At 37.5% G+C, this 14,721-nt stretch overlaps 1 protein-coding gene across 2 annotated transcripts in view; it reads right to left on the bottom strand.

Annotated features, from left to right (window-relative positions):
* The window catches only part of cdh23 (cadherin-related 23), a 206,589-nt gene that overhangs the window by 112,741 nt on the left and 79,127 nt on the right, over positions 1-14,721 (bottom strand). For both annotated transcript variants that reach the window (XM_043255698.1, XM_043255699.1), the window contains exon 9: positions 9,822-9,900. In XM_043255698.1, coding sequence (XP_043111633.1) covers positions 9,822-9,900 — 79 coding nt within the window. The remainder of the gene's footprint in view (positions 1-9,821; positions 9,901-14,721) is intronic.

The following is a 14,721-nucleotide window of genomic DNA, read 5'->3' as shown; positions in this document are numbered from 1 at the left end:
CTGATATTTATGCCCTTATTATAATTACGCTTTCATACAGGTGAACACACACACATACACACTGATGTGCAATTGATAGTCCTTTGCATACGTTCTTTTGTTGCGGAGCGATATAGCGGCAAGAGACCCTGGCGACGTTGTTTAATCTACACTTTTTCTTCTGAACTAATAAATAGATGTTAACAATAGCCTGCATTACAATACAATGAATATAAAGGCAATACTTTCGATTTCAACAAACATCTACTTTAAAAGAATGATAACGCACTGAATAGATGACTCTGCGCTGTCAAATGGCGTTTGTCTGTCTCTCCGGGGGATTTATTCAAGTCTATAGTTGACCTGAATGACTTCTATTACCTGTTCTATTACCGATTTAATCAAACCCCTTGAAAAGGACATGACCAGCTTTCATAGGCTTTAAGGGAACTTAATAGTGTTTTACAGAAAGCATGGACCTAAAGGAAGATGGTGTGAAAATACAGAGCAAGTCCAAAACAAGTCAAAGCAGGGTTATTTAGTTGTGTACTATATGAAGGAATGGAGAATTGAATTAACAGCATATATATTATTTTTCGTTTTGCACCCATCAAGCTCCAAACAAAAAGAAAATCGTCAAATTACGTGCATTTTGTTTTAAAAACGCCAACAATATTACAAAGCCTATAAGCCATCCAAATAAAATAAAATAAAATAAAATCTGGAGAATTGAACACCTTTGGAGGTAACACTTAAATTGCTGTAATTGCATTACATTACAATAGATGTGTTATTTAAAAAGCTAATTATGTTTTGAAATGCACTCAGAGAGTCAAAGTCAAAAGAGTCGATTATATAAATCAAGAGCAAAATGTGAATTTGCACATTTAGCGTAATGTATTTAAAAGTCAAATGATAACCGAATCATAACCTTCCATAATTAACAAACAGTCCCAAGCAAAGGTCAGATAGATTTACCACCCAATCACCACACCATCAACCGTTCATCTACTCCACACACAGCATTCACAGCAAACAAAATAATAGAAATCTTTCCCCGCTTTATATAGACCGCAAGAAAGCATCTGATTTCATCTGACATGAAAAGCTGTTTTATGGATTATATGACATAATTCAATCAATACACTCACATAACAAATGCAGAATCCAGATTGGTGACAAACACAGCGATCAGAGTCTGACAGTGAAATCAAACGCTAACTCCGAATCGGACGAGAGTGACATTTAAAGCCTATTTAACCAAACACTTTACCAACTGGCACAAGCACTAAAGCAAACAATAGATATTAATAAGCAGAATAATACAATCTTATCTATATCATCTAGCTATCCATTTATGGTGCCATTTTTAGTCTTTTTAAATCTATTTTAATGATTTTGTGCACCTGAACCATGAGGGAGACATGAATGTTTTGAAAGTATTGAATGTCACGTCGATAGCCAATGAAGCTTTTTAGAGTAATAGGATGGGAATTTAACGATTCTGATTCCACTGAGCAATTCTTGTTCTTTAATGATTCCATCAACAATTCTTTTAGTAATTTTTTGGATGAACAAACGGGTGATATTTGGAAATTGCATTCACAATCCCACGAACGACCTGTTGTAAAAAGATAGGACGGTTTCTGAATTCAACAGAACAGAAACAACAAATGAGAAATAAACAGTTCTTGGAAACTTGGTTCATATTCCACATTTATTGCATCTAACAACCTTTCAGCTCTCATTATCTTTCCTAATCCCATACCTAGGATTTAGCATGCTTGAGGCATTTCATCTGTGCAAAAAAAGTCATCTTTAAACTGCAAACACACATAAACTGCGCACACACACACACACACACACACACACACACACACACACACGAAAGACTCGTTTACACGGCTGCTTGGAAGGTGATCGTTCATTCTTGTGCACGGTGGACAGAAAAGAAGATGCTGATCACGATATCAGTAAAGTTTAAGGTGACTCTGATGCGTATATTGCATATTTTATGCATATTTATGCATATTTTACAGCATTCGGTCTACATCAGTGGTAGAATGCAGATTTTACAAAACCGCCAACTGAACAGAATAATTTGATTTCAATTTTTTTTTTTTTTTTTTTTTAAGCATCCGTTCTCAAAAAAGAACAGGCTCCAAAGGGCAAAGGGTCCAGCTGTCAGGACATCGTGGCAGTAAATGAATAAAGAATAAAAGGTGTTCGTTGTCTGTACTTCAGGCCGGACGAGTGACCCATCTGACAGCCTGTCAGCCTTCATACACACACACACACACTCATTCAATATACACACCACCAGCCTCATCTGAAATTAAAGAGCCTTCTCACACACAGATATTTCATTATCAACTAGAGCTTATTGTAACCCAGGTCACAGGGTTGACTATCGATCAGAGAGCTCGGGCCTCAAGGGGAATAATCAAACCCAGAGAGATAGATTGGAAACTTTGATCTCTCTGCTCAAAGTGTCAAGCGCATTCTTTAAACAAGATCCACAGATGATTGAGCTTATTGAACTTCTCGGTTTGGTCGCGTGTGCACTTGAATGTGAGGATAAGGACTAGGTGATGTCTTTTGGAATAGAAAAGACTAGAAATATGTGTTCCACAAATGGCTGTGATTTTAAAGTAAACTTGATATGACCTGCTTTGCTGTTTTGAGTCGGTTGCTGTGCGTGAGAAACAAAGCACAACAACAATGTAAAATCAGCTATACTGTAAAAAAAGATGCAAGAAAGCAAAGACAAATCAAAACACAATATGCAAATTGCTGTAAGGAAGAAGTATACCCATCTCTGCCCGCACTATACAACTGAAAACACATATGTGTACAACGAGCATCAGGGTTGCCAGGTTTTGACAACAAAAACCAGCCCACCTAAAACGAGCCTAATGGAGGATATAATATATACGTTTTGGGGTAAAATCTGCATTGAAGGAACTAAATATCAAGCTACTGGGGTCGCTTGAACCCACGGCAATGGTGTTAAAGTACCTTAATTCCGCAGACTTGGCAACACTCATGTACACTGATGTTATCGTTTACATGGTCTTCAAGGATACAATGAGCGAAGGTGGGCAGGAACGAAATGCCGGAGTAATGTAAACGTATTAGACTAGTGTAAACGTAGCTTCTATCAACGTAGGACAAGTTTCATTTCGTGCACTATACAAAATATGTTTACAAAAAAACTGCCACAAACAGCACAGTTTAAGACAGGGGTGTCCAAACTCGGTCCTGGAGATTTAACTTGCTAAAACACATATACTATGCATGTCTAAAGTACTCGATTAGCTGGATCAGGTGTGTTTAATTAGGGTTGCATAAGGGGATGGTTAACCCGAAAATTAAAACTGTCATAAGTTACTCAATCATAAATCATTAGAAAGCCTTAAGATGTTTTTTATCATTTCCAGAAGACAAAATAAGATCAAATAAGAATCCAAGAGTTTTCTGACCCTGCATAGACGGCAATGCAAATACCACATGCAAGGACATCAGTAAAATAGCCCGTGTGACATCAGTGATTCAACCGTAATGTTGAGCTATAAAAATACTCATTCTGTGTGCAAGAATGAAGGTCTTATGGGTTTGGAATGACACGAGGGTGAGTATTTAACGACAGAATTTAATTTTGGGGAAAAATCCCCTGCCATGAAAGTTTGAATGTCATTACTCACTTGAATTGTGGAATTTCAATACTTAAGACGTGAAGCTTTGTACGCATGTGAAATAATGCTCGTGGATCTCAGTTCTGTTGTGAAAGCTCACTGCACTGTTTAAGTACTACAAACTTCAGTAGACGACATTAAGCCGTTCATCTGAAAGGAAACTGTGACATGATAAGATTCTATTAAAGATCAGACTTAGATGGCACAATGAAAGAATGTAAGCTGATCTTTATGCCTTCATCACATATCACGTCTCTGCAGGTGGATTTCACAGGGCACGCTGTTGTGAGCAGACTTGTACGTGAACAGGTAATGGCTTTTTAAGTACTCTACACAGACAGTGAGTGAGTATTGTAGAAAGCTTTCAGTGCATGTGTGTTTGAGAGAGAGAGAGACAGAGATTATCAGAGAAGGGGTGTATAATTGGAAAGCTGAAGAGAGTGTTACTGTTCCATTGATAAGCATCTTTAATTCAATGGATATATCATACATGTACATTGCATGTAGGCCTGCACATGTGTCCAGGCCTGTTCACACCACGGACAATAACTAACACAAAGATTTAGTAGATTTAATACTAAAGTGGCAGATGGCACAATTGCAGTGCATGCTTATAGGAAACAGAATGTTATTGTGAGCTGATAAAGATAGATACTGTATAGTTTCTTCATAGTCTCTGTTATTGATGTGAATGTGACTTTAGGAATTGCAATACTACTACATTGCTTTGGCCTGGTCTTGGCAAGTCGTGGCCATTTTGTGTTATGAAAATGTATATGAAAATACATTATATACAACATATAAAACAAGCAAGTTAAACGTCCAACAGTTTAAATACATGCTGAATAAACTGGCTTTGTCATTAACATTGCACTTGTGCAACCCCACAAAAACTTGGGTAAATAAGTTAAGACCACTCATTTGCGTACCAACATTGTTGACTGCTTTTAATGTACAATCACTGATTTCGATTTAGACTTTTCATTGCATTGTCTTTCCTTCATACTGTATGCATGCGAATGTGTCAGACCGGAAATGCAAGCTTGTGCGAATGTTACATATTTTGCTGCGTATTAAAGTTCAAGCTTGGTAAATTCTGACATATGAATTTGCATCATGTGAAACCGTGAGGTCAGCAGCAGATCAGTACGTCACAGTATATGACCTTGTAGCTGAATTAAAAGAAAATAAATTTTAAACTACAGCGTTCCAGGAGGCAGACTATGTTTTTTATTTCCATTTTAGATGTGTCCTGAATTTTTAGTTTTCAATAAGACGTTGCAGGTATCTAGATATTATACTGTCCAAATATCTCATCTTGCTTAATCAATTTGGTGAAAGGGACAAGATGGGTCTGCAAGCTGTTCTTCACCCACGGTAGTCCATTGTGTGTGTGTTTGTGTGTGTGTGTGTGTGTGTGGCCGTGTTTATATTTTTTGAAGATTTTTTATAGGATGCTCCAAAACTGGCACCTCCACACATCAATAGAATCTCTCCAGGTGGAATCTCAGCCCTGGTGAGAGTCCGGTTCCCTATATTGGAAAAGTGTAAATCAATGAGAACTGGTCTTTATAAAACCGGACAATTTTCCATGAGGTTTCCATGGTAACATTTAGCTTCAGCGTCACTATGTAGATCCGTACCTTTTGGGAACTCCAAATCTAAAGCAGCTCACATCTGCTTCTGAAAGAGCAGGGTGATTTAATGAGGCTTTAACTTTGGCCCTTTAAAGCCACCGTAGCTGCAGGGGCTGTTAGCCATATCTGTGAGCGCTGTGGTTCATGAACCCTGCTGGGCTAAAGCTCAGGACAGCGTTCTCCCAGGGTACTTTATAATGGATTCTACAGGCATGAGAGCACGCTGAAGACCTTCACAAGTCCCTCTGTCTCACACACACACACCCTCTCGCTTCAGTAGTCACAGCTGTACCAACTTGTCCTGGAGTTATGCTGAAGTTCAAAAATCACACACACTTAAAACTTCAGCATCAATTCCTCTGATTTACAAAACTAAGAGCACCAGCATTGAAATCTGATCTAATTTAATCACACTCATTCAATTCTACGTTACTGTACCAAGCATAAACCTATTTATCATAGCAACACCTTGGCAACTGCCTATCAACATTCTGAAAACCACTCAGAATATCTCAACAAATGCATAGCAACACCCTGCAAACCAACTTATAACATTCTTAAAACAAACTCAAAATAAGCTGGCAAGTTCATAGTAAAACCCTGACAACCACTCACAACACCCTGGTAACTAGAAATGTTTTTAAAACTAGTTACAATAACGTATACCACTTCAAAGCAACCACCCATAATCACTCTAGTAACTAGAAATACTTTCAAAACTACTCAGAATAACCTTGCCCTTGCCCTATGATTTGTAGTAACCATATAACTCTTCAACTTAGCAACTGCACAGCAACACCCTGGCAACCACCTACAAGGATTCTTAAAATCATTTTGAATAACTCGCCAACTGCATTGCAATCTTCAAGCGTTCTCACAATTCAAGGAAACATTTCTAAAATATGTCAACACAGTTTCAAGAACAGTTCATATCCCTTAGAAAACAATATTTAACATGGTTAAAATAATCATATTGCTGTTCTATAAATGGCTAAGCTACTCAAGCCAGTTATTTTAGCATGGTCGCTTTGCGTTATTGACACAACTGAATAATACTTGACTAGTTAAGATTCTCTTTATTTTCACATTCAGGTGACTTCAGAAGATCATATAATGACATTCCAGGTCAAGTTGCAGGATTAGAGAGGAAGTCTGAGGCCTGAGGAACAGCACAGTAATTTGGCAGTAAATAATAACATCAACAGCACTGTCATCACACCTCTGGGGGAAAATGAGTGAGAGAGAGAGAGAGAGAGACTACAGGAGAGCGTGATCTCTAGTCTCTAGATCATTAACACACATCACCCTGCAATTAAAAACTCATTTATCTTAATTACTCAACTAATGGGACGAGTCCCCACAGAAACACGCGCACACACACACACCCTCGAAGGACACCTACAATGACATATACACACGCATACACATCATAGGTGTAAAAAGCCAACAGTAATGCTCAGAGAGAAGTCTAAAGCTACAAATACACAATCTACGCATTAGCCTGTCTCTGCTCTGTCTTTAATTCTGATGTGACAAGTCATTACTGCTTCCTCGGATGTTCATTCATTATATACTGATGATTTTAAGAAGGAATCTGCTCTAATGTGTAAAGTTTGTTTCTATAATATATACTAAAACAATCCATCCATCCACTTATCTGTCTGTGTTGTTCTATCTGTCCATTTAATCATTTATCTATCTATGTCTCTCTGTCTGTATGTCTATCTATCTGTATGTCTGCCTATCTCTCGGTCTATCTCTCTCTCTCTGTCAGTCCATCTCTTTCTCTCTGTCTGTCTGTCTGTATGTCTATCTGTCTGTCTGTCAATCTCTCTGTGTCTGCCCATCTATCTATGTATTGTTCAATCTGATCATCATTCTATCGTTCTATCATTCTGTCTATGTCTCTCTGTCTGTATATCTATCTTTTTGTCTGTCTGTCTATTTCTCTTTGTCTGTGTATCTGCCTCTCTGTCTGCCTCAGTCTTCTATTTCTCTGTCTACATGTCTATCCCTATGTCTGTCAATCTCTCTGTCTGCCTATTTATCTATATATTGTTCATTCTGTTTATCATTCTCTCGTTCTATCATTCTGTCTCTCTACATGTCTATCTCTCTGTCTGTCTATGCCTATCCCTCTGTCTGTCAATCTCTCTATGTCTCCATCTGTCTGTCTATCTATTGTTCATTCTGTTCATCATTGTATTGTTCTATCATTCTGTCTCTCTGTCTGCATGTCTCTCTGTCAGTCTATGCCTAACTTTCTGTCTGTCTGTCTATCTGTTGTCATTTTGTGCATCATTCTCTTGTTCTATCATTCTGTCTGTCTGCCTGCCCGTCTGTTGTTCATTCTGTCTGTCTATTTTAAAACTTCAAAATAATCTAAAAATGAATTCCTAATATTATCTAAGGTTTTCCTAATATTCAAATATAATTCACAGTTTGCTACTTTAATTCGAATACAATTCAAATTCGAGAACTGCACTGAAATTTAAAAGGCATTTGTAATGCTATTCTACACGACGTGTAACCCCTATGTTAACACAGGAAAGAAACTGTGCTCATCGAACCATTTCACATGATCTTAAACTCAACCTGAGTCTCCTTAAGAGAGCAACATTTTTTCCTCTACCGTTACCAGTTTCCCCCTGCTTCTTTGATTGTCCCCTTTAGATTCACACACAACGGCTTTGAGAGAGCCTGCAATATGAATTCTAATAGAGCAATTACCATTATGAATGATAACTAGGGATATTCCGCTGATCTAGGGTCAGGGCCCGTGCAATAGCTCTTATGATTACGGAGTATGGAATCAGGTTCAGGAAATAGCAGTGCTCCGCTAGCCAGCGGGAATGTTTAACCTGCATCACGGATCCCTGTCCTATTGATTAGACCATTAGACTTGAACCGCTCAGAGGAAATTGACACAATCCTCTTTTCATATGAAACCTTTGCATTAATGCTCCACAATTTAATGGTAAAGCTATCAGATTTCTTCAGAATATTTATCCATTCACTTTCCAGCTTTCCTCTAAAAACTGAATAATATGTCATTTTGTGTGTGATTTGGGAGGCTGCTCATGGATCGATTCTCAAAAATAATGTCCTCAAACCTCTTCACTCAACAGTTACTTTAAGAGGCTATTTCGTGATCATTGCCATTAGCTGATAACCATTCATATGCTTGGAAGACTAACAGAAGACTGAGATATTTCTGAGTAAATACTACTGTATGTGCAAATTACATAACAGCACTATTATTTGCCATCTGCCATCCGGCTCTATAGATATTAGCTATATATCTCAAACCCATATCAGTTACCACTAAATAACATTTTATTAAATCAACAATATCTATTGACGCAAATAATACAAAATGATAAACCACTCTCTCTCTCTCTGTCTGTCAGCGGTTTGGTATTTTACACATAATGCAGTGCCATTCAGACACTCATTCTCATTTAAGTGTCAACTCCATACATACAAATATATAAATACACATATACAGCCTACAAAAAACCCATTCAACACACACTTGAGCAAAACAGAGCCACTGAAGGTTCTCAATGTACATCTGAAATATATCACAGAAACACATGGCGTAACCCTCTCTCTCTCTCTCTCTCTTTCTCTGACTTTCTCTGTCTCTCGCCCTTCATTCTATTCCTCCCTTCGCTCCGTCTGTCTCCTGCTGATAGCAATGAAAGTGATCTACGGGGGAGGCCGCGCACACACAAGTACACAGCTACAGTGAGTGTGTGTGTTTGTTGCACTGTGGGAAGGTTTGTCCTGCTGTGTTAAGCTCATGTATGGACTAAATCGACAAAGGCTTTCAGTCACACACACACATTATCCCACATCCTAAGAGACTTACACCACAGCAGCACTAATGTGATGCATATAGGCCACTGTCCTTCAGACTGTAGCATGAAAAATCATACTACGCTCAACGCTCGAATAACTATATATAAAATCATGACATTAGTCATCATAAATTGTCTGATTCAAGGTATTTGCTCAGTTTGGATTTTGATTTTGAGATCAATGCGTATTTTAAATTCCTGTCATCCAAATAAGAGATTATGAAATTTAATGAAATATGTATGACGCTGAAAAATTAAAGACAGAAATATAAAACAATACTAATATTTTATAGAATAAAAACTATATTACTAGTATAATAATTATTATTATTTAGCATTTTAATGCCTTTACCTTTTTTGATCCACTTCAAATGTTTACTGTACAATTGAATAGAACAGTGTAAAAAAGAAACCTATTATGTACAAAATATGAAAGGAATATATTAGATTGCATATTATTACTGTTTTTATTACTATTATCTAATCATGTCATTCTACCCTGTGAATTGAAAACCCTTAAAAGGAACATAAACAATAAGAAACAACTCTATAATGTCAACGAGGTTTAAAGGAGACAAATGAAACATTCATAAGTTTATACAATTAAACACCAGATAGAAGTGATATTTATGATGGATGTGACTGACCTGATATGATTGTATATCCGATTCCACGTGGTCGACCTAAGTCTTGATCGATCGCCCTGATCTTACGGACTTCATAACCCTAGAGACACACACAAGACAACAGTCATTTAATAAGAGGCGAAGCAAAAAACGTGTGAAAATTATGCATGCAAGTGCATATTTGAAAAGCTTTGCTTGTGCCGTTTTAAAATAAATGCAGTTTGATTTTTTTTATTTTGTCTAATGCGATGACAATCAGACATTTTAAGTATTCAAACGCCTTTGTGTGCAGCTGTTGAGGAAACCGTTACGGGGGCATCAGCTTCAAAATGAATGCGTCAAATGAGACATGAAAAACAACAAACAGAAATATTCTGAGTCTCAAGACTCTTTGATCCTGAATGAGAAACAGCACAGATGCTTAAGGAGAAAAGTGAGAGAGCGTCTGCCATTGATCCAGCTAATAGTGTCTGAGAGCTGTTTATGCTTCATTTCTGCCAACACTCTACTGCTATTACAGCACACAATCAATTACAGCACGTTTAGCGCAAGAATGTGAGGAGAAGCGAGGGAGAAATGGATGACAAAAGCGACTGAACAGGGGATGAAGTGTGGCTGAAGTAATTTGCGAGCCATTCTCTTGCCGTCCGCACAAGTTGAATGTTCAATCATGCACGCGTTTTTTTTTCCTTCTCTTTCCTGTCCTCTCATCCTTAAATATTCTCCCTGCACCTTCTTGTCCACTCCTCCATCCTCCCTCCATCCACGTCTCATCTCTTGCACCATTTCAGATCAAGCACTTGACAGCCAAATTGTGTTTGCCCCTAAAAAGCCTTTAAATGTCACCCTGACAAAAGAAAACGCCAAACAGCAGTGCAAAAACTCCCCACTTTTCCCGCAAAACATTGTTTTGCTCTCCGTTTTAGCTGTTGTCAAACTTTGGTCCATTTGGCAGCTGGATTCAGTTTTCTACGGTATGAGCATGAACTGCAGAGCTGCGTTTGTACCAGAAGGACAAGGTTTGACGGGTTACGATGGACGGTGAGCACCTGCTGGCGGATGACGTAACTACACCAATCCACAGCTGTGTATTAAAAAAGTGAGTGTTGGTATTTGTGTTTTATGGGGACACAAATTTTATTAATGGATATGAGGCGTTACAATTTAAAGGTGGTTCGTGAGCCTGTAATTCAAAAGGCTTGAAAAACATAGTAAATATTCAGTAAAGCAACTAAAAACCAAAAAGTGCACAAAGTTACATATTTTTATGAGACAAGGGGATGTATTACAGAAAGATCCTAACTTCAGTTAGGACCACATTTATGACCAAACCTATTACAGAACAACTTTTCCTAGGTGCATTTTCTTATTTTAACTACAGATAGGAAAGGATGTATTACGGAAACCTCCTACCTTGACAATAAATCTAAAAAACTGTCTTACAGCTGTCCTACCCACAAAATGATCTGAAAGCCGATGGACAAAAACACTTACAATTGCTCTGTCCAACAATGGTATTACATTTATTATTAATTGAAAATTAAAAAGGTTAATGGTAGGAAGACTCTTGGAGGACCCTGAAGACGTGTTACATTTTTGATGACAAACCACGCAACATCTTACAGTTAGCACAGGAACTGCAACCAGCATTACAGAGACTAACAAGAGCATAAAGACTAAAGGTCCGTTCGTAACAAGCATGATAACTATAACTCTAAAAAAAAAAAAAAACGATAAAGATATATGTCATAGCTACGATAAAAGCACAGAGAAATGATATTGTTGGAATCACTTTCAGAAAAAAATTTTTTAGCTGATGACCGATACAAACATTGACAGCCAATCAGAATACAACCTGCTATAATGAGTTCAAGAATTTAAAGCAGCAGACACATGTGAGCTAAGAATAAACAGGCAATATCATGGTGTAGACATTATATCTTTATAAATATCGTGCCTTAATGCAATTTGTTTTTTTTGCAAAGTGCGATTTTAAGTAGTATCCGTTACTTCGTTTACCTCATCAGCAGTGCATTGTTGGTTGCTTGGTAACAGACCTGAGAGACGACTGTCGAACATAGAAATATGATACAAGAATCCCAAATCGAGTTAAGATTTGTTTCTGTAACACAAATCTGTGAAACATCGTAATTTAACATATGATATCCACCTCTCCACCTATAGCTGGTGTGTGATGAGTGACTGGCGCTGTTGTACTGTGGCTGCCGTCAAATCATCCAAGTGGATGCTGCACACTAGTGGTGGTTGAGGAGAGACCACCCCCACCTGATTGTAAAGCGCTTTGGGTGTACAGCAATACACAATAAAGCGCTATATAAATGCTTCATTCATTCATTCATTCATATCTTAAGTTAAGACCTCAGATAAGATATAAAGATGCACCAAATGTAAATTCTTGGCCAAAGCCGAACAAAATGAAACATTGCACCAAAGGCCGAATACCAAACACTGGTTTTTGCATTTTCACCATTAAATAAACTAAATAGCCAAAATTAGCTTTTTATTGTTTTGTCTAACTTTTCAAAGAAAAAAAATCCATTTTGAAACAATTTAAAAATATTTACTTAACACTTAAGTGGGGGGTTACAGTACAAATAAATGCAGCCTTCCTGAGCAGAAGAGAATTCTTTGAAAACATTGAAAAATGTTACAGATCCCAGTTTGAACACTATCTGCGAGTGTTATAATAAATGTATGAATAAAGCTGTTGTAATTATTATTGCGTTGTTTGAAAAAGGATACAAGCAACTTATGTGCGTTTTAAAAAAACAATGGTCTGCAGTTTATTTACTTCCATACTTCTATTCATTTACAACCATACTTCCTCTTCTCTTTGGAGACTTGAGATGCAATGCTGAACAGTCTCTTGCTGTCAGTGCTTTTAACACTTTTAAATGCTTTTACACTGCCGACATGTTTGCTGCATTAGCACGAGCCTATATTTGGTCACATTATGTCATTCTTCAGCGTAATTTATTTGGTCTTTCCGGTTATTCGAAAAGAGCTTTTTTTGGCCCGAACAATTTCAGTTGCCAAACATTTGGTGCATCCCTAATAAGAAACTTTCTGTAAAACGCCCGCAGGTTGGAAATGTAGTGACACTATGACACTATTGTGCCAAATCATTAAAGTAATTATTTTTCTTTTCTTCATGCACAAAAAGCTTCATCGTTATGGTTGAACCAGCAGATGGACAACTGTGACCAAAAATAAACAATAAATTGGTATTCGAAAAAAGCTTATAGCTATTATTAAAGTCATGATGACGCTATTTGAAAAGTATGTGAGGACATTTTTGGACGTGAGCATATGCTAAATGTGATTTTGAAAGTCACTGTGAACCGTCCTTGCATATAAAGAGCTTTGCAAAAAAATATCTAGTAAGGGAAAAAATACATATACTAGATCATACATCGAGACGACGTGAGGGTGACTACATAATGACAGGATTGAGAATCTTAGACAAACTATCAATTTAACTGCTGATTTAACTATATCGCTTTTGTGTTTCGTTAATGTAAAAAAGCTATTGAGACGAGAGCAAAAGCTAAGTGATGTCGCCCTCTTTCTCTCTCTCTCCAGGTGTCTGAGCAAGAGCGATGCACCTGAGATGAGGGTTAAGAGTTGTGTTTTGACAGATGACCCACGACAGCTCAGCGTGTTTGATATCTGTTTGCGTGTAAATGTCAGTAGCCTTGAGAACTCTCCACACCCACTCAGTCACTTAGCCCGAGGCCCGTCGACTGAGCCGACACACACTCCGTACACGCGTGTGTGAGTGTGAGGGAAGATAAGCTTTAAGCTCTCTGCGTGTGGCTAAGTGTACGTGTCAACATCGTTTTATACGAACATGCTACTGTGACGTGTGCCCTTATTGAGGGCGTACGTGTTTAGACTGTCTAATTCTCATCACAAAAGCCTCTTTGTCTTTTTTTTATAGCGTTTCTGCAACTTTAGGAAATAAGAAATGAAATGCCAAAATCAATCGCGTCCACTACGAACTTGATGCTGACCGCCACATTTAGACAGGACAACTGGTCTGAAGTCATCACTGTCTTCTTATTCATGACCTTCCCGAGACGACTGATAGATCCATGTCACCACATTTCACTTCTGACACGCTCACGAGTTAATATGCATGCAAATGGACACCGGAGAGAGAGTGAGAAATAAAAGGAGGGAGTAGGAAAATATGGGGCATGAAAGAAAGGTAAACAGACAGCAACTCAGGGGCTTAAAAGTTGGTTAAGAGGTGGAGTGATGCAAATGGTTAATTATTACATTAATATAGAAAATAGTTCTTCATCAATATAGCACATGAGCCCACACACCCTTCACACACACACACTATTCACCCTCCTGCACAGCTACTGTATATGTAGTTGAAATTACAAAAAAAGTCACTTGTCTTGACTTGACTATATTATTGTTGAAATGTATTTTTCATCAAATAAATGCAGTTTTGCAAAGCATAAGAGACTAATTAAATCTTTATACTTTCTTGTTCTTCACAAATTTTTACAGAAATAGATTGAAATAGATTCCTGTTCTATGTAAAAGTTAAATAAACTTAAATCTTTTATGAAATATAGCTGATTCTGCTTTGGTTTATTTCACTATTCACTACAAAATTCACTATTTTGTGTCTAATATATATATATATATATATATATATATATATATATATATATATATATATATATATATATATATATATATAATTAAACTGTTGCATAGTTTTCTGGTCTGTGGTCTGCTGTGAAGGCAGCATTAATGTAGCTGGTTCCACTTTCAATTTCACACAGACAGAAACACACTATCCAACACACTGTCCTCAGAGCCTGCGGTGGTGTGTTTGACACAGTAAACCAACACAGGACCAAGCGGCCTGTAGTGAATC

Source organism: Puntigrus tetrazona, chromosome 13, assembly GCF_018831695.1.
Source record: "Puntigrus tetrazona isolate hp1 chromosome 13, ASM1883169v1, whole genome shotgun sequence".
Classification (NCBI taxonomy): Eukaryota; Metazoa; Chordata; class Actinopteri; order Cypriniformes; family Cyprinidae; genus Puntigrus; species Puntigrus tetrazona.
This window is presented reverse-complemented; position numbering and strand designations above follow the sequence as displayed.